This window comes from Macaca mulatta, chromosome 2 (assembly GCF_049350105.2).
Source record: "Macaca mulatta isolate MMU2019108-1 chromosome 2, T2T-MMU8v2.0, whole genome shotgun sequence".
In the NCBI taxonomy this organism is placed as follows: domain Eukaryota; kingdom Metazoa; phylum Chordata; class Mammalia; order Primates; family Cercopithecidae; genus Macaca; species Macaca mulatta.
Window position 1 is genome coordinate 39,143,057 of NC_133407.1, and position 21,717 is coordinate 39,164,773.

Sequence of the window (21,717 nt, forward strand, 5' to 3'; positions counted from 1 at the left end):
ATTAACACGTCTAGCACACAAAGTGATCACAGCATACAACAGCATTTATATAAATTCAACCCTCGTAAGAGAAGCCAGAAAGGCAGGGTACCAGTTACTTAATCCAAGTCAACTAAATGTGTTATCTATATGAAGATAACAGGTTATGATACCATATTTATAGTTAACATTCTTACAGTTTATGCAATGGAATACATTAAAAACGCCACAGAAATTATGTAAAGCAGGCTAACGGGTCTTCCGTGTTACTATCCTAAGAAACCGAGACCCTCAATAATCAGAAACAAGCTTTTCTGCCAGTTTGACTAATACTTGAAAAAAATGGAAAATATAGAGAGATTAAAATCACTGTTGGTTCAGTGATCCAGGGATAACCATTATTTTATACTTGGTATATTTGTTTTTGGCACTTGTTACTAATGTGTTCAAAAACAGGACTTTGAATGCTTCAGTGTTCTTTCAAGCAATAACTCACATCCATTTCCCTGTTACTGGACATTTGGGCAGTTTAGAACTGTTTCCTACTGAATGTTTTTAAAGGCAGCTTTTTCCTTTGTATTAAAAATATATTAATTACTCTGTCAGAGATCTACATGTACATCCATCAGCATTGGAAATTAAGGCACTGTAGGTAAAGAAGGCCAGCCAGAAACCCATCAGAGCAATCGTCCAGGAATGTAACTAGTGAGAAGTATGAAGCCAAACTCTCCTCAGTGAGGCGGGAGAATATAGGAGAGGAACAGGGAAACAGGGAGAATGGAGGGTTGTGTGTATATATTAGGGTATAGAGAAAGAAAAAGAAGGAATGACATGAATTAATATTCCAAAACATGAGTTATAAAATTACAGATATACTAGTTTAGAATTACTTTTTAATGCTTAATAAACGGAGCCTCTACATGGGCCTGAGATTAATGTTTTATTTTTTTCCACATTGAACAAAGCCCAATGTTAATTTATTTGAACAGATATTTACTGGTACCTACTTTGTGCCAGGCACTGTACTTGGTAATAAACATGATTTGAGACCCTATCCTTCCAGTTCATAATTACAATATATTTAGCCCACATTTTTATGCTGTCTATATCCACAGTGAGTAAGAATTAACAATTGATAGCTTATGATTCTGGGGAACTACAAGAGTTCCTTTAACCATCAGAAATGAAGTGAAATCTACTTCCTGGGGCAGGAAAGCAAGTGGTATGTATTAGGAAACTTCAGCAAGAGTTGAAACTAAAGGTTTTCTGGTCACTGGATGGGTTAAGGAAATTCAGTGAACCAAATATCCAACTTCCAAATATTTCAGCTAGTCCATTTTATGTAAGTGGCTTAGGATATCTATTTTTTTTTCTATTTTTTTTTTTTAGTAGAGATGGGGTTTCACCGTGTTAGCCAGGATGGTCTCGATCTCCTGACCTCGTGATCCGCCCGTCTCGGCCTCCCAAAGTGCTGGGATTACAGGCTTAACTTAAAAGTATAAAGATAAATCACACACTTATATTCCTGAAGCATTATAGACTTCAAACTAGAGAAATATTGAATTTTTATTTTATTTTTTGGTTTTTTGTTTGTTTGTTTGTTTGTTTGTTTTTGAGATGGAGTTTTACTCTTGTCACCCAGGCTGGAGTGCAGTGGCACGATCTCAGCTCACTGCAACTTCCGCCTCCCGAGTTCAAGCGATTCTCCGACCTCAGCCTCCCGAGTAGCTGGGATTACAGGCATGTGCCACCACGCCCAGCTAATTTTGTATTTTTAGTAGAGACAGGGTTTCTCCATGTTGGTCAGGCTGGTCTCAAACTCCCAACCTCAGGTAATCTGCCCACATGGCCTGCCCCAAAGTGCTGGGATTACAGGCGTGAGCCACTGCGCCACGCCAAAATATTGAACATTTTATTCTATGCCTGTAGGTACCATATGTCTTAGATTTGCCCAGATAATCCCTGAATCAAATACTCTATTCTTTTGTCCCTGTAAATAGTCAGAATCCTGGAAATTGGAATCAAAACATAACTCCCAGACAACACTCTGAAACTGCATGCAATCCTTTGTCAAACCATGTATGTCCCAGTCATTATCTCTGCTCATTCCAGCTTTTCTATTTCCATCCCAGGAATCTGCAGAGCCTGCCTGAATACTTTTGCCCAGAAACTGTTCATCTGAAAGGGAAAACTTACTTAGGGAAATAAGTTTCTAAAGGCAGTGGTGTTGCTGGCCAAATTACATGAACCATCATATCCCCTCATGCTAACAATACTATGTTAAAGAATTTGTCCTCAGGCTGGGCACGGTGGCTCACACCTGTAATCCCAGCACTTTGGGAGGCCGGGGGGTGATCACGAGGTCAGGAGATCGAGGCCATCCTAGCCAACATGGTGAAACTCCGTCTCTACTAAAAATACAAAAATTAGCTGGCGTGGTGGCACGTGTCTGTAATCCCAACTACTCGGGAGGCTGAGGCAGGAGAATGGCTTGACCCTGGGAGGCGGAGGTTGCAGTGAGCCAAGATCACGCCATTGCCCTCCTGAGCGACAGAGCGAGATTTTATTTCAAAAAGAATGAATGAATGAATGAATGAAAATGAATGAAAGAATTCTGCACTCTCACCATTTTACTGATTCCAATCCTGTCCCAGCAGCTCTACACACTGTTTCACAAGAGCATTAGGACATCACTTTTCATTCAGCCATTCATTTTGAGCACTTAGTGCCAATCACTGTACTATAGCCCAAGGAAATTAGTGAGCTACAAAACGGACACTTTACAGTCAAGTGGGGAACAGATTTAATTATGTAAATATGAAGGAGGCAAATAAGATGAACCAATAATGGACAAGGAGTTGCAGCTTACGGTGATGAGGGAAGAATTTTTCTGAGTAGGTGACAAGACCTAAAAGGTTGAAAAACAGCAAAAATGTCCTAGGTGGGGAGTAAAATATGTGACTGTGTGCAGTGATTTTGAGGCAGGAAACAGTATGTTGGGGAGATTTTTAAAGCCTAGTGTGGCCAGAATATAGTGAGCAACAGAGGGAGATGTGATTACAAAGTCTAACAGGGGCCAGATCATGCAGGGCCTAGGGAAGCCACTGAAAATTGTTAAGCAAGGGAGTGATATAACCCCTACCCCTTAGGTTTTCTGAAGACCATTCTGCCAGATTAGTGGAAGTGCAAGAACAGAAGTAGGGAGACAAATAAGGAAGCCATTACATACATCTGAGTCAGATGTATGTGGTTAATTCAGGAGTCAAGAATCAGGAAACCTGCACGTGACATCTGATTAAAAGATGAACACAAGCTAGCCAAAGAGGAAAGGGCATTTCAGGCAGTTGAAAAACATGTACAGTGGCATTAGGTCCCAAGACCATAACCTGTTCCAACACCATAAACAGCCTGGTATGGCAGTAGCAAAGGATATGTGGCAAGAGTGTAATCCAGACAAGAAAGTATGGTACCCTGAACTGAAGCCGGTGGTGGTAGGGAGGAAGAGGCAGGCTTGTATCCATATGGTCAGCTGTAGTGAGGTGAGGAAAGAGGAACTTGGGATAACTAGTTTCTGGCTTTGAGTGGGCAGATGACAGTGCCATTGACTAAAATAGGGAGAACCAGGGCAGTGGGAAACATGCGTTCAAGTTTATACATGCTGCTGTAGTGAAAGAGCCATCTATATAGTAGGCAGCTGGATACATGGAGCTCTCCAGCTTAGAAAGAGGCTGAGGCTGGACATAGTTTAGAAACCATAGGTGAGTAAGTGGTGAGTGAAGCCATGGGAAAGACTAAGCTTACCAGGGAAGTACAAAATGACAAGAGCTTATTAGTCCAGAACCTGGGACACACTAGCATTGAAGGAGCAAGAGTTCTAAGATGGGTAATATTATTGTGAGATGTATGGCATATTGTAGGATGTTTAGCACCATCCCTGCACGCTACCCACTAGATGCCAGTAGGACCCACTCAGTTGTGACAAGCAAGACACAGACATGTCTCCAGACATTCCTGAATGTCCCCTAGTGGGAGGGAAATCACCCTAGTTGAGAACCACCAAAATTAAGAGGAGTCTCCAGGATGCTGACAAAGGAGGGTTATTGAATGAACTTCCTTTTGCAAATGTTTTCTTCAGAAATGACATACACAAAAATGTATAACCCCTCCTGCAATATAGGATTAGGTGTCACCAACATGCCCAAAGTCACATTAAGTGATCAAACCCAGATTGGAACCTGACTTTTACAGTCTGACTCCAAAGCCTATGCTTTAAGGCTAAATCACTTAATCCCTGACTCCATAAGGTCTCCATTAGGCTACAAGAGATGTGAGGAGAGGGCTGCTTCAGTCTTTTTCATCATTGTAATCCTAGCATTTGGCTCTTACACTTAGCAACAGGAGTTCAAATATTTACTGAATGAGTCTCACTTCACACTTAACTCTGAAAATATGCCTTATTCATAAACCTACACTGAGGTATTTAACACTGATAGCTTACAGACAGCAAGTCAGGGCACCAAGGGGAAGAAGATGCTCCCATCCTGACAAGAAATCAGCAGCAGTGGTTTTGAGAATTTTGTTCCCCAGAACAGAGGCTCTGCCATCAACCATTTCACTTGTGTTAGCAGAAAGTTCCTCTCCTGTTGCCTCCTTATCTAGCACATCCCATGCCGCATTGAGGCCTCAAGGAGATGGGGGAAAAGGAATGGAAACAAGAATGGAATGCAGTAGTTTTATTAAATGAACAAACTATAACTTTTGATAGTATCATAAACTGGTAGTGATAGGGAACAATTTTCTATCAAGTAAGCTTTTTAAAAATTTTAAATCTCTAACCTCTATTCAAAAATGTTGGCTTAGGCTAGGCGCAGTGGCTCACACCTGTAATCCCAGCACTTTGGGAGGCTGAGGGGGGTGGATCACCCAAGGTCAGGAGTTCAAGATCAGCCTGGCCAACATGGTGAAACCCTGTCGCTACTGAAAAAATACATAAACTAGCCAGGCGTGGTGGTATACATCCATAATCCCTGCTTCTTGGGAGGCTGAGGCAGGAGAATTGCTTGAACCCGGAAGGCAGAGGTTGCAGTGAACCAAGATCGTGCCACTGCACTCCAGCCTGGGCAACAGAGTGAGACTCCATTTCAAAAACAAAAAGATGTTGACTGGGCACAGTGGCTCATGCCTGTAATCCCAGCATTTTGGGAGGCCGAGACAGGTGGATCACTTGAGGTTAGGCGTTCAAGACCAGTCTGGCGAGCATGGTGAAACCCCATCTCTACTAAATATACAAAATTAGCCAGACATGGTGGCACATGCCTGTAAATCCCAGCTACTTGGGAGGCTGAGGCAGGAGAAATCACTTGAACTTGGGAGGCAGAGGTTGCAGTGAGCCGAGATGGCCCCACTGCACTCCAGCCTGGGTGACAGAGCGATACTCCATCTCAGAAGAAAAACTTCACACACACACAGTGTTTTAGGGAATAGGTGCCCCCTACTGTATATACCTACCTCAGCATATTTTCCCTCACTAATTGGCCTTGGTACCTTTTTGATAAAGAGACTGTATGTCCACAGATTCCTGCTTAAATATTGTGGGAGATCCCTGCAAGGGCTAAGCCAGTGATGTCAGATACTATAATAGACATTGCTAACTGATGTGCATTTTTCTGATGTACATATCTACATATGAGGCTTAGAGATACAGCCTCAGAATATTTATCAAAATATTTCAGGCAGCCACATCATTTCCAAGAGAAAGTATTTCATCTCTGCCTAAAGCCAACCTTAGGGGTAGCCTGGAGGATACAGTATTCAGGGGATACCAGCAACACCTAAAAGGTTTGGCAGAACGACATCTTCCCAGGATGAATATCTAGGTCTAGGTATGCTGTAGAGGTCTACAAAGTAGAAAGATGGGAAATCTATAAACGGGCTTTAGTCAGTTCGACCTACACACTTGAACATCTATTTGTGTTACTTGGAAGCCACGGAGGGAAGCTATAAAGCAATCTGGGAGTTGAGAAAGTTTGCCACTCTGACCGACCAGTGGCGCAAGCCTGTAATCCCAGCACTTTGGGAGGCCAAAGTGGGCAGATCACCTGAGGTCCGGAGTTCCAGACCAGCATGGCCAACATGGTGAAACCCCATCTCTACTAAAAATACAAAACTTAGCCAGGTGTGGTGGCACACGGATGTAGTCCCAGCTACTGGGGAGGCTGAGGCAGGAGAATCACTTGAACCCGGGAAGCAGAGGTTGCAGTGAGCCAAGATCGTGCCACTGCACTCCAGACTGGGTGACAGAGCAAGGCTCCGTCTCAAAAAAAAAAAAAAAAAAGATTTGCCACTTTGAGTGGAAACCACTTTAATAAGGTCGTGTAAAGCTCATACTTTATGGACCTCAAATTTTTCTTAACCTTGCACCATCTGTAATTCTCTCACTGCCACCAACAACCATAGGGAAAGCTTGATATGGAACATTTTCAACAAATTCTGACATGGACTTACGCTTTAAGGAACAGGGAGAAGAATGTGTTTTCTGCTCTGGAGTGTTGTCTCCTTCAGGGCAGTTCAGTTGCTCACAGCCTCCATTTAGCAACTAAAGGTACCTTTGCGGGCTGGTCTTGAGGCTCGTGTTTGCCGTATTGATTTCTACCCAACCATTAAAACTTCAGTTAATTCATTTTTGCTTTATTTTCAGTTTTGAAGATTATGAAACAGATGAACCTGCCTCTCCCTCTGAATTTGGAAACAAAGGCAGTAAAATATTAAGTGCAAGCCTTCCAGAGAAATGTGGAAAGCTTCAATCAGTGGATGAAGAATAGCTCCCAGTGTCTACAATGAAACGAAGATGTGTATTTTAAATGTTTCTTTCTTGTGAAGAGATGTTCTCGTTTGCATACTGCTTTTTAAAGACTTTGATTTCTCCAAGTGTGTATCTGCACTAGGAACTTTGTTTTTAAGCAGTAGGTCTGGATACACATTTAACTTAGGAGACTCCTCCAATTTGCCTCAAACCTCTTACGGAGCTTTTCCTCAGAAGCGGTACCATCGCCTTCCGAAGTCAGCACTCTACACCCTTGAATGTACCAAGGATCTCTTGGGGACGGTGCCATGCACGGTTCTCTACACAGGTGACTGAAGTTGCCTCTGTTGGCTGGCATCCGAGTCCCCTCCGGGCTCCTATGGAGCCTAGAAGAAACCTTCACTTGCAGAAAACTTGAGTCAAAAAATTCTGGAACTTGAAAAAGTAGTAAGGGCCTCCAGAATTGACTTAGCCCTAGTAATAAAAGCACTGCCAAAACATCTCAGAGACTTTTAATTCTATGTATACTGGAGTTCAAAGATCTTGAACTTACCTGGCTTCATGTAATTTCACAGTTCCCTGCCAAACTACTAGTCACTTTACATCCTCAGGTATTGTAACCACTGGGCCTTCCAACTTCGCTGGCAAGCTCTGGTAACCTCCCTGACTGTGGATCTTATATAAGATCTCAAGAAAAAAAAAAAAAAAACTTCTTAAATGAAGTACAGAATTTGACTCATACTTGGAAAAAGCCCTTTTAACTTTTATTCATTGAACTATGGAATGATGTATTTAGTCTCCAAATTAGCTAATACTGTTTTCACTTCCTATCAGAAGGCCTGCTTGATGACATAAAGGAATAATGATACATTAAAATTCTTACTAGATATATTCCTTTCTCCCAGGAATATTAGACTAGCTAATAAAGTTAAGGCCTCAATCAATGTTATTCCTTACTTCATGTTCAAAAAAATTACTACAGATACTTCATCCACCTCATTATCAAGGAAATGGAAAATGATACACCTATAAAAGAAAGCTATTATTTACTGTAGATGTGTTCACTACAGAATCCTACATTTTTCATCAGGCCACAGTCCAGCCAAATCCTGTAGTATCCTTGAAAAGAAACTATTAAAAATAATAGACATTTCTGATGTAAGTAAAACCCCCAAGCAACTTAATATCCATCTGTCAGTCATCAGCTTTTCCCCTAGATTTATTTTTTTTTAACTAGTTCTGAAAGTGTCAAGAATAGCTTCCCTTTCCACCCTACCTTGGTTCCCTCCTTGCTGGCATAAAAGCCAAACAGTGAAGTGAACTTTGGGTTAGGGTTATGGTAGGCAAAAAGAAAAGGAGAATTTAGGAAATACACTAATACACTATAAACCAGGTACAGCACAGTAAGTTAGTTAACAATCCTAGGACTCCTGCCTGTCACAAGCTCCCAGTTTCCTGTCATTTTATCTTCATGATTAGAACTGATCTTCCATTTAACTGTTACAGAAAGCAGTAACTACTGCAGCTATTTAATAGTTCACACAAAATAATTAAAAGCTTAAAAATAACAATTTTTAGGAAACAATATTCAATAACCTACACACACTGATTATTAAGATTGTTTATGTGATAAATGAAATGTCCTACCAATCCCATCCAGCCTTTACCAGGGAAGAAAAGCAATCATTTTATTTCAGATAGAAATACAAAAAAATAAATACTTTTCTTAGAAGCCAGATACGGTTTAAATGTTTTATTATCCATAATGACCTAAACTACTAGTAAGATTCACCAAAAAGTAAAAATAAAATTCAATTTTACAATATACTATTTGGCTTTTTTACCTTGGTTCTCCTTAACTGAAGTCCTCTTGCTTTCACTTTCATCTGGTTTTTGAAGTCTCTAATTATTGGGTGGGCATGGTGACTCACGCCTATAATCCCAGCATTTTGGGAGGCCAAAGGAGGTGATCACTTGAGTCCAGGAGTAAAGACCAGCCTGGGCAACACAGTGAGACTCTGTCTCTACAAAAAACTAAGCTTAGTTGGGCGTGGTGATGCACACCTGTAGTCCTACCAACTTGGGAGGCTGAGGCAGGAGAACCACTCGAGCCCAGGGCTTCGAGGCTGCAGTGAGCTATGATTACGACACTGCACTCCAGCCTAGGCGACAGAGCAAGACCCCAATCTCTTACAAAGTCTATTATAAAAGTACATCTATCAGTACCATTCCATTTAAGATGGGCTATTGTAATAGTTTACCCACATTATTACATTTTCAGGAATTATAAGAATGTGTTTGTTTTATTGTACTCCTTTCTTGGAGCTGAATGCAAGGAATGTGAATTCTGAGGAATTAAGGTAGAATATATTTGACTTTCTGGTAAAGATCATGGTAAATATAATCATTACTGCCAAAATGGAATTTACAAGTTACAATATTCCAGGCCCCTTGATAAAAGCTGAGGGTTATTATCATGACCTTAATGCTAATTCAGTGAGAAATGAGTTTAATAGCATAACATTACCAAGGTAATCAAACTAATAAAATTCCATATATCTTCCCTGCATCTTATCTATGTCACTGTGTACCATTCAAAGTGTTTATAAAACTCTAGATTGATCAAATGAGATTTGCTCAGCTTTTTGAAATGTTAAGATGTGTTTGGAGAAGGCTGCATGACTTTTGTTTTTCCCTTTTAGCAAAACTAAATAAAGTTGTCAAATATGAATGTTCATTAAGGTAATTACTACACACTCGTGCTTTTAATCATACCTACACCTCATTTTTATGTAAGACTGTAAACAAGCTTGAATGTCAGAATAACTCTTTGAGCCCATGTGAAAACTACAAAGAAAGGTCTTTGTAGTAATGATAATATACTGAGAAATGATTTCCTCAGGGGATAGGGAAGCGGACCAGGGTTTGTGAATGAGGCGGAGTTCACAGGAATCAAGGTAGACTTTAGCCTCATCTATAATGCATTATTTTAAAAGAATGTGTAACTGCGTGTTTTGGGGTACCTAATTTTATTTAAGAGGCAAGGTCTCACTATGTTGCCCAGGCTGGATTCAAACTCCTGAGCTTAAGTGATTCTCCCACCTCAGCCTCATAAGTAGCTGGGATTACAGGCACACACCACTATGCCTAGCTTTTATTTTTTTTAAAAAAAGTATAAAATACCATCCAAGTATTAGATTTGGTCAAAATACTATACTTTGAACTTAGTATTTTCTAAAGCGCTTCTATTTGTTATCTATGATATGGTTATGGACAATTTATTTTTCATCTGATTGCCGTAAAACTTTTACTCTTGTTCAACAAGGTCACCATGAAATTGTTTTAACTAAGAATACAATGAAATAAAAGGAATTCTTCATCCCTAGGACCATACTACAACTCCTCATGGAAATGCAGACTTAATTAACCAAAAAGATAAAATGGTCAGCTCTAGAACTATTACCTAAGGTAAAAGATCATTTGATCATTTATATTAATAACAAGGACTCAACAATTCAGGATGTGTCATATTAAATGCTGCTATTCTTTGGTGGTTTCAAATCCTGTTGAATTAGTAAATCCAGTTACTTCAGTAATCTCTCAATCATCCCTTGTTAGTCATTGGTCAGCATTCCTAAATAACTCGTGGTATAAAGAAAAATAATATAAAAATCAAGGCACTGTGATTACTCTTCCCCAGATGTATATAATACAGACCATTCAGAGCATGCTATCCCAAACTCCTCAGTATTCTACAACATAGAATTAGAAAACTATCATTTATTGATAGATTTAAGGTGTAATACAGGTTTCCAAAAATGTGGCAGTGAGAATACCAGCATAAAAAAGAGAAACTTGTGCTAAAAACAACCTGAATTCATCACTGGCAATATTACATAACAATCAAGTCCCTCACATACTAATGATTTCCACTTTGTCTATATTGCCAACCTCCCATGCATCAAAAAAAAACACAAGATTATCAAACTTGGGAAGCAATAAAGTACTCTATGAATTTTAAGATCATAATATTAGGAAAGTTTGGTCGATTTGCAAAATATATCCTCATCCATGTGTACAATCTCATTTCTAATCATTTTTGCAGTGATCATTAGTGAATAAAGAACAGATTTACAACTTTATATAGCAGGGCATCTGGGTTCAACACAAAACTGTTACAAACGTTAGGTAAATACATGTTTCATAAGACACTGCTAATACTTAAAGGAATTAAATAAAATTCCAAATCTTGGAAAGCAAATAAAGACAAGACAACTAAGAAGCATTTTCCACCATTTACTCTTGTTATCAAAAATAGTTCAACTCTTCTTGCAAAACAAAAACAAAATAGTACATACTGGACACATACATCACATTTTTCTTCCTATGGCTTTAGCCCACCCCCACCCCACCAAAAAAAAAAACAAAAAAAAACAAAAAAAAAAAACAAAAAAAAACCCAACAACAACAACAAAAACAACTCTACCTGACCACATTCACAGAAAATGACACCAGGATACACTACAAAACAGAAGGAGGTGTCATCTGCTCTGTGTCCAAAGGTTTCTTCTCCATGTCTTGTACTAGGCGAGTAACCATCATTGAACATGCTGTGTGCCAAATCAAAACATAACTTCAACATATGTCGGATCTTACTAGAGATGGTGAACGTAGTAGAAATTGGAAATTTTCCAGCAGTATTTTTCTTTAAATAAGCACTGTCAAAGCTGCAGCTCTTCTTTTAAATCATAGATTATTTCATTACACCTAGTCAGTCCTTGTTTTATTTGGGCTGTGCTCTTTGAAGCAACTGACTAGATTTACCTTCAACAGAATGTCTGTGACTCACTTGTCTTCCCCATAAAAATTAACGGGAAGAAGTGCATTTAAACTGAAACATACTTTGTGCTTTACATGCAAGAGAGCATTCTAAAGAAAATCTTCCTAGCTTCAACCTACCTAAATGCACAGGTTTCATAAAAAGGCATTCTTATTAGGCCTCTATAAAAGACGCCTTCATAATGAACAGCACCCTAAAAAAAAAAAAAAAAAAAAAAAAAAAAAAAAACTAGAAGCATATTCAAAATAAAGACTGTGGCAAATAAACTATTATAGAAAACAAAAGTCAAAGTGGCGGCCAGTGGCAATAAGTACAACACATAAATCTGGGCAAGTCTGGGGGCATTATTCCAAAATTATTTTAAGTAAATCCCAATTACTAAATAAAATTTTTATAATTTTTAAAAAATTCTGTCACATACTAGTCTAAATTTAATTACCTTCAGAATAAAACTACTCTCCTTCACTTCATTTATCCAATTAGAACACTGCTCAAAATGAAGGAGGGATTTAGATTTTTTCCCTAGAAATGAGTGAGAAACAGCTAAACATTTGTAGTCTGACAGAATCTGTTTACTTTTTAAAAAGATTTCTTAAACATTCTAATGAGGGGGAATTTTTTCTTTTCATAATACTGCTGATTTAAGAACTGCTACATACACCAGTAGCCAATATTTCATGATCAGAAATGGTATGATGTCAGCACAAAGGTTGAGCTGGACACATCAGCTTTCCAACAGGAGAAACATCAATGGCATCTGAAGGCAGCACTGAGTTTCCTGAACTAATGGCTACTTTTCCACAAAAAAATTAGCACAATCTTTATGGACTGACTAGATACCACTTCCTTACATTTAATCATAAACTTTGATTATGCACAAAGCATGGCCATAAACAATGAGGTTAATGTTATTTTTCTTGCCAAAGTTCATTTTGTATAAATCAGTTGCATCAGCTTTGTTCTCAAACTATGAGGTTCTGTAAGAACTAAGGACATATAGTTGTAGGGTTACTCCTCCATTATCTGCAAACTATTTCCCCGACACTAACACATATAACTTAGCAATGAAAACACTTGATACAAGTGATCTATATGCAGGAGCTCCGGCAAGTTAAACCAACAGAACCATAGCTGCCGTAAAACTGTAGCTATTTCCCTACCAGGAGTAGGTTTAAAAGACCCACTGATTTAACAGTCGAATCTCATGTCTATAGCTTCATCCAAACTTTTATCATCATGTGTACTGGCAGCTAAAAACGTCGTTACTGGGGACCCTGTGACATTTATTACACTGGTGCTGGTACTAGCGTTACGCACAGCAATGCTAGTCACGTTAATGCCCAAAGTGAGCCTGGTCTGCTCCAAGGCCTTTTCTGGCACGGCAAATGCCTCCAGCTTCTTCTCCCCATTGGCCATATAGGAGTTTTGGCAGCCACGACATATACAATCTAAGCAGGCTTTGCGGTTAGAGTAGCAAGGGCAGCGTTGGCCTCGGCATGTAAGAACACTTGGATTTTGAGTAGCACGCCCACATTTACACCCTTTCTTTTCCTGGGGTTTTTTGTACACAGTCTTGGTAGGACTTCCTGGCATAAAATGATGACTAGGAATCTTTTCCTTTACTGCTTTGTCTTTTTTAAGAATACCTGGCTTGGTTTTAGAGTGAGATTTCTTGGATCCATGTTCATGACTCTTTTTCATGCTTTTAGTAGATAAAAGTACAGTCTTGCTGATTTTAGGCGTTGTGCCTCCATTGGGAACAGTTGCTATAGGTTGAAGAGAAATTTTGCTCTCCCGTTTCACCGTCACAGGAGCAGATGCCCCCAGTGTTGGGCCTCGAATAATGGTAGAAATTGGAAGTGGCTGAACTTTCTCACTGTCGCTCTCTGATCTGGATCGTTTTCTATTCAATTTTGCTATCTTCGGAGTTGCTGCTGTACATGATAACCCATGAAGTGCAGGACTGGTGGACATAAAAACATTATGGCTAAGAGACTGGGAAGAAAGCTGCAGAAAAGGTCCATTGGATACAGTGGCTTCCAAGTTCGGCTGCAAATTAGGGCAACAGACCTCTGTATTTGAAACAGTTTCTAAGCTGCGGAGTACTTCCTCAACACTCAGTAACAGAGAGTCTCCAGGTTTTATATCTTCACTGAAACTGCAGATATCAATGCCTGTGGAACATAAGTCAGTGGCTACCGTGTCACAAACGGGTGGCAGGCTGTCAGACAGATCCTCAGTTTTTATGTCAACAGTGTTACATACGTCAATCGTATTTGAATGTTCAGGTGAAGGAATATTTATACCAAATCTATCTATTGAAAGCCCATTATAAGTAGGCAAACCATTGATAACAGAACTGCCAATAGCAATGCTGAGGGTGCTTTCAGACATTGGAGATAAACTAGCTTGAGGATCAGTTGTGGGTTCTGAGGTTGAAGGTAAAGGGGAATGTGTCAAACACAAAGTAAAGGATGAATCTGAGGGTTTTTCTGTCTCCTCACAAAACAATGATCCATCATTAAGCAAAGCCAAAATATCAGAAGAACAGTCAACTGCTTCTATTATATCCCGTGCCAGTGTAGTCTGTGTTATATACTCGCATAGTTTTTTGTAGCAGTTCACTAGGATGCTTAACTGCTTGTTTTCCTCAAACTGCTCATAGTCTTTGCACCAGCTACAGGAAGGTTTCATCATCATTTTCTTGCCTTTACAAGTTTTGCAGACATAATGTTGGCAGGTGGAGTTGGTGGGTGCAATAGGATCTTGTAGCAAATGTCCTAAGGGGGAGAAGGAGGAAAGCAAAGATTTTAGTAAAATAAATTTACCATTTCATAAACTGAAGTTTAGATGACATAAGTAATCTATCAAAATTGAGATGAATTAAACTCACTAGGCCAAATAACAAAAAATATATCTTAGAAGAAACAGAAGAATCCTCAATTAGCTCGCTTTATTTCATGCCATATTCCCCATTCAGTTATCTCAAACCAAAGTCATCCTTGATTCTGTCTCTCTCTCCCCAAGCAATATGTTCTGGTCCATCTTCTTATCCTCTTCCTCCAAAGGCTATAAAGTTAAAGATGTGAAGATCAGACACCAGAAGCAAAAACTAGGGTTAAAACCCTTTGGGTAGCCAGGTGTGGTGGCGTGTGCCTGTAATCCCAGCTATTCAGGAGGCTGAGGTAATGGCTTGAGCCCTGGAGTTGAGGCTACGGTGAACTATGATCCTGCCACTGCACTCCAGCCTGGGTGACAAAGCGAGACCCTGTCTCAAAAACAAAACAAAACAAAACAAAACCCTTTGGACCTCAACCTAACAACATAGCAATGCTACAACATTCTGAACAAAATCATAATGATTATTTTGTGCTGGACACTGGGGAAAAATATATGAGTAAGAGAGATTTAGTCCCTGCCCTCATAAAAGATAGTCTTGAGGGCATTAATCAGTAGAAAAGTATCTTCACAGAAAAAAAAAAAAAAAAAAATTTTTTTTCAACCAGTTTTTACCGCATGTATACTAATCATAAACTTTAAAGAAAAAAGATCAAAATTAGTTTCAGGCCAGGCACAGTGGCTCATGCCTGTAAGCCCAGCACTTTGGAAGGCTGAGGCGGGCAGATCACCTGAGGTCAGGAGTTCAAGGCCAGCCTGGCCATTATGGTGACACCCCATTTCTATTAAAAATACAAAAAAATTAACCAGGCATGGTGGCATGCACCTGTGGTCCCAGCTGCTAGGGAGGCTGAGGCAGAAGCATCACCTGAACCCAGGAAATTGAGGTAGCATGAGCTGAGATCACACCACTGCACTTCAGCCTAAGCAATAGAGCAATACTTAGTCTCAAAAAAAGAGGAAAAAAAGGCTAGGCATGGTGGCTCATGCCTGTAACCCCAGCACTTTGGGACGCTGAGGTGGGCAGATCACCTGAGGTCAGGATTTTGAGACCAGCCTAGCCAACATGGTGAAACCCTGTCTCTACTAAAAATGCAAAAATTAGCCAGGCAGGGTGGTGGGCACCTGTAATCCCAGCTGTTCGGGAGGCTGAGGCAGGAGAATCCCTTGAACCCAGGAGACAGAGATTGCATTGAGCCGCGATTGTGTCACTGCACTCCAGCCTAGGAGACAAGAGCAAAACTCCGTCTCATTAAAAAAAAAAAAAAGGAGTTACAGTAGGAAAGAACTATGTTCAACTACATTAAAACAAAGAAAAAGGAGTACTACTCAAATTCTTCTAGAAAAAAATACAATATGGAAAAAATTATATTTAAACTTATTAAAGAAAAAAAAAAAACTAGGGTAGCCGGGCGCGGTGGCTCAAGCCTGTAATCCCAGCACTTTGGGAGGCCGAGACGGGGGGATCACGAGGTCAGGAGATCGAGACCATCCTGGCTAACACGGTGAAACCCCGTCTCTACTAAAAAATACAAAAAACTAGTCGGGCGAGGTGGCGGGCGCCTGCAGTCCCAGCTACTCGGGAGGCTGAGGCAGGAGAACAGCGTGAACCCGGGAGGCGGAGCTTGCAGTGAGCTGAGATCCGGCCACTGCACTCCAGCCTGGGCGACAGAGCGAGACTCCGTCTCAAAAAAAAAAAAAAAATTGGGTATAATACTGGGCTCAAATTCTTTCGACAGAATTCAAAACGACCATGGTTTAATTATAAACCACAGGTATCCTAACTGCGACAATACAGTAAATGAAGTAGTCCCCCGACTTGACACACTGTCAAATTAAAATTACATATACATATGAACCAAGAAGGGAAAGGAACTAGATCCAGTTCCCATCTCCACCCTTATTCTCCAAAGCTGCAACTGCTCCTTGGTTCCCAATTCAGACAAATAGCAACTACCCGAAGTAGTACCTCTTCTCATAAATCACACAAAGAATACGTTCAACCACAACAGAAATTAGAAATTACAGGGAAAAAAAATCAGAAAAATCCCCAAGTATCTGGAAATTAAACATATACCAAAATAACTTATAAGCCAAAAACATCACAAGAGAAACTGAGGAAACATTTACCAAATGAACACACCACATATCAAAATTTGGAGAATGCAACTAAAGCAGTGTTTAGTGGGAAAGTTACAGCTTTGAAAATCTGAATCAGAAAATAAGGTCTTGAGCTAGGCACAGTGGCACATGCCTGTTGCTCTAGCTCTCCGAGAGGCGGAGGTGGGAGTTCAAGCCCAGGAGTTCAAGACCAGCTTAGGCAAGACAGCAAGACTCTGTCTCTAAAAAAATAATATTACATTTTAAGAAAGAGGCTGGGTGGGGCGCAGTGGCTCACGACTGCAAATCCCAGCACTTTGGGAGGCCGAGGCGGGCAGATCACGAGGTCAGGAGATTGAGACCATCCTGGCCAACATGGTGAAACTCCGTCTCTACTAAAAATACAAAAATTAGCTGGGAGTGGTAACATGCACCTGTAGTCCCAGCTACTGGGGGGGGCCGAGGCAGGACAATCGCTTGAACCCGGGAGGCGGAGGTTGCAGTGAGCCAAGATGGTGCCTCTGCACTCCAGCCTGGCGACAGAGCGAGACTCTGGGGGAAAAAAAAAAAAAAAAAGAGGCTGGACGCAGTGGCTCACGCTTGTAATCCCAGAACCCCGGGAGGCCAAGGCAGATAGATGGACCACCTGACATCAGGAGTTCAAGACCAGCCTGACCCACATGGTGAAACCCTGTCTCTACTAAAATAACAAAATTAGCTGGGCGTGGTGGTGCATGCCTGTAATCCCAGCTACTTGGGAGGCTGAGGCACAAGAATCATTTGAACCTGTGAGGCAGAGATTGCAGTGAGCCGAGATCGTGCCATTACACTCCAAGCCTGGGCAACAAGAGCGAAACTCTGTCTCAAAATAAATAAATAAATAAATTTTTAAAAAGGGGCATCCATCTCAGGGAGACCTGGCCTTCAGAGATGACAACATTCGACCCCAGGAGGAGTCTGCAATTTCCACAGCTTTCCTCAGGCATTTCTACCTGGCTGTGACGGCCTTGTGATGGATGAGCACCTCATGGCTTCCAAGACTCCAGAACTACTACTGTCTACATGTACCACTCTTATACTTTAAAATAATGAATACATTTCCATAATGGTCTCTAACATTTCCATACAGTACCAACTACTTCTTACCTCTTTGCCCTACCCTCCCCCAAAAAACTACCTTTTTCAAAAGAAAGCCATATTTCCATTGTGCTGGAGTCCAGTATTTCTTGATACATGTAATTCTACCAAGGTCTTCTTAGTATGTTCTTTTAAACAACTGAATTATATCTTCAGATTATGAAAGATTAATCCTAATGTGAAACTTAGGATACAGTTTTGAGTACAGCTGATCAAAATCAAAGAAGTCTCTTTAAAAGGAAAAAAAGCGTCTTTAAGGGGAGGAACCAAAGTGCTGAAGTAATGGAAGTCCGTCTGCATGTGGAACGAAATGGGAAGCAAATGGGAGAGAGAGATTGGAAAACATAAAATGGGTTACTTGACTGGTGATTAGCTGGGTGTAAAGCAGCAAGTTAAAAGGCTAAAGGGAAAGGCAAGTTTCCATCATCTATAGAAAGCTATATAAGACAAGGACTCCCCTTTTCTCCAAAAGCACTGTAAAAAGAATGAAGTCTCCTTGGGGAAAAAAAATTATACCTCAATGTCCCCAATAAAATTGCTTAATAAATTATGTTTCCGGCCAGGTGCGGTGGCTCACACCTGTAATCCAGCACTTTGGGAGGCCAAGGTGGGCGGATCACAAGGTCAGGAGATTGAGACCATCCTAGCTAACACGGTGAAACCCCATCAACACAAAAAAGGAGCCAGACATGGTGGTGGGCGCCTGTAGTCCCCGCTACTTGGGAGGCTGAGGCAGGAGAATGGCGTGAACCCGGGAGGCGGAGCTTGCAGTGAGCCAAGATCGCACCACTGCACTCCAGCCTGGGCGACAGAGCCAGACTCCGTCTCAAAAGCAAACAAACAAAATAAATAAGTAAATTATGTTTCCTCCAAGCTATGCAATTCTTTTAACTGTTGAAGAAGAGAAAATGTTCACAATATATTTAGTTGTAAACTGAGTGATAAAACTACATATTGTAAAGCCCATTTTAAAAATACACTCTCTATATGTGTATGCACAGTAAAAATAGAAAATATAAAAAATAAAAAAGCAAAGACTCAAGTCAATAACCAAAGCTTTCTTTCACCTTAATAGGAATCCCAAACTAAGCAGGTTAAAGCAAATAATGAAGATTAGAGCAGGCCACAGTGGCTCACACCTGTTATCCCATCATTTCGGGAGGCCAAGGCAGGCCGATCACCTGAGGTTAAGAGTTCAACACCAGTCTGGCCAACATGGTAAAACCTTGTCTCTACTAAAAATATAAAAATTATCCAAGGGTGGTGAACACCTGTAATCCCAGCAACTCAAGAGACTGAGGCAGGAGAACTGCTTGAACCTGGGAGGAGGTTGCAATGAGCCAAGATAGTGCCACTGAACTCCAGCCTAGGCGAGAAAGCCAGACTCCATCTCAAAAAAATGAAAATAAAGAAATGAATACAGATTAGGGCAGAAACCAATACTAGAGAAAGCAGAAAAACCAAAGAGAAAAAAAAGTAACACCAAAAGTTGGTCGTTGTAAAAGATCAAAGAAAGAAAAGAAAATACAAATTACCAAAATCAGGAATGAAAGGAGTCAGAGTATCACCACTGCCCTATGAAACGTTAAGAATTAAGGAAGTCCTATGAACAACTTTATGCCAACAATTTTAGACTACTTCAATGAAATGGACATATATCTCTAAAGACACAAATGACCAAAATTGACTGGAGAAAAAGTTTTAAGACGGAACAGACCTGTAATAAAAGTTTTAAATAGTTACTGAAGATTTTCCTCAAAAGGAGACTCCAAGGCTAAACGTCTTCACTGGTAAATGCTAACAAATAATTAAAAAGAACACTCAAATACAGAGGAGGAGAAAACACTTCCCAACTCATATTTAAAGGCCAGTAACTACTATGAAAGAAAATAAGGCCACCAGACTAAAGAAAATACAAACTGCCGGGCACAGTGGCTCACGCCTGTAATCCCAACACTTTCGGAGGCCAAGGTGGGCAGATCACCTGAGGTGGGGAGTTCGAGACCAGCCTGACCAACATGGAGAAACCCCATCTCTACTAAAAATACAAAAATCAGCCGGGCGTGGTGGCGCATGCCTGTAAATCCCAGCTACTTGGGAGACTGAGGCAGGAGAATCGCTTCAACCGAGGAGGCGGAGGTTGCAGTGAGGCGAAATCGTGCCACTGCATTCCAGCTTGGGGAACAAAATCATCTCAAAAAAATTAAAATGAAAAAAAAGAAAATACAAACCAAAATCTCCCATAAACACGACAAAATCCTTAACAAAACATTCAAGAGAATCCCACAACATATAATACAATACCTATTTAAACACACACACACACACACAAAAATTCACAAACGACAAATTGAACATCTTTAACTTGACGGTGGTGGGCATCAATAAAAAATCTAAGGCCAACTTTACTTAAAGGTAAAAACGCTTTCCTTCCAAAGATCAGGATCAAAGAAAGGATGCCTGCTTTTGCTACTGCTTTTCAAAATTGTACTTGTTCTAACTGGTGCAGTAAGGTTCAAAAGAAAAAGAAAAAAAAAAGGCATCATGACTAAAAAGAAACAAGTAAAATTGTTTTAGTAATGGATTACACAATTCTGCTTACAGAAAATCTCAAAAAATGCATACACACAAACTACTAGTACTAATAAGCAAATTTAGCAAGGTCACAGCACAAACAATATATACAAAAGTCCACTGCATTTTCCATTTCTATATGCTAGGAATGGACAAATTAATTTTTTAAAATTCCATTCACAATAGCATCAAGCATATACTTAAAATATTTAGAAAAACTTTAACAAAGACTTCTAACAAAGACTTCTACACTCAGCACTACAGAACACAGCTGAAAGAAATTAAAGAGTATCTAAACAGACATTTCATGTTCATGGATTAGAAGACTATCAATATATTGTCAAGATGGCAATTCTCCCCAAAATTGATCTATCTCTAAGTTCAATGCAATCTTTAATCCTAGGCGGCTTTTTTTCTTAAAGAAATTGACAGGCTGATCCTAAAATTCACATGGAATCACAGAGGACTAGCAAAACAACTTTGAAAAACAACAAAATTACAGGACTTACACTACCAAATTCCGAATTTTACTATAAAGCCATAGTAATCAAGACAGCGCGGTAATGACAAAAGTATAGACACATGCATCAATGGAACAGAATTCAGAGTCCAGAAACAAATTATTACATTTATAGTCAACCAATTTGTGTGACAGGGGTACCCAGATGATTCAATGGGGAAAGGAGAGTATTTTCAACATACCATGTGAAACAATTTGATATCCAAATGCCAAAAGCAAAAAAAAACAAACTTACACCCTTACCTCACAACATACACAAAAATTAAAATGATCACAAACCTAAATGTAAGAGCTAAAATATAGAAATTCTAGAAGTAAACAGAGGAGAAAATCTTTGTAACTTTATATTGGCCAAAGTGTTCTTAGATGTGACATCAAATGCACAATTCACAAAAAGGAAAAAAAATAGTAAAATGGATTTTCTCAAAATTAAAAACTTATTGTGCTTCAAAAGACACCATTAAGAAAATGAAAAAATGGTCAGGAGTGGTGGCTCACTCCTGTAATCCCAGCACTTTGGGAAGCTAAGGTGGGCAGATCACCTGAGGTCAGGAGTTCAAGACCAGCCTGGCCAATGTGGCAAAACCCTGTCTCTACTCAAAGTATAAAATAAAATTAGCCAGGCGTGGTGGCGCACGCCTGTAGTCCCGGCTACTCAGGAGGCTGGGGCAGGAGAATCGCTTGAATCCGAGAAGCAGAGGTTGCAGTGAGCCGAGATCGTGCCAATGCACTTCAGGCCTGGGCAACAGAGACTCTGTCAAGAAAGAAAAGAAAAAAAGAAAGAGGATAGGCAGAGGAGAGGCGGAGGCGGAGGCGGAGGCGGAGGCGGGGGGGGGGAGGTGAAGGAGAGAAAGAGAATTAAAAATA

The 21,717-nt window shown here is 40.2% G+C and overlaps 2 protein-coding genes across 9 annotated transcripts in view; one reads left to right on the forward strand and one right to left on the reverse strand.

Moving 5' to 3' along the window:
• PPP2R3A (protein phosphatase 2 regulatory subunit B''alpha) overlaps positions 1 to 9,512 on the forward strand; it is a 193,813-nt gene extending 184,301 nt beyond the window's left edge. For all 6 annotated transcript variants that reach the window (XM_015132061.3, XM_028843433.2, NM_001257608.1 and 3 more), the window contains 1 exon segment: positions 6,677 to 9,512. In XM_015132061.3, coding sequence (XP_014987547.1) covers positions 6,677 to 6,800 — 124 coding nt within the window. In that variant the 3' untranslated portion in view covers positions 6,801 to 9,512.
• A 1,031-nt stretch (positions 9,513 to 10,543) lies between these two features.
• Positions 10,544 to 21,717, reverse strand: part of MSL2 (MSL complex subunit 2) — a 49,706-nt gene continuing 38,532 nt past the window's right edge. For 2 of the 3 annotated variants that reach the window (XM_077990982.1, XM_077990983.1), the window contains exon 2: positions 10,544 to 14,401. In XM_077990982.1, the coding sequence (XP_077847108.1) occupies positions 12,810 to 14,321 (1,512 nt within the window). In that variant the 5' untranslated portion in view covers positions 14,322 to 14,401 and the 3' untranslated portion in view covers positions 10,544 to 12,809. 3 annotated transcript variants of the gene reach the window in all.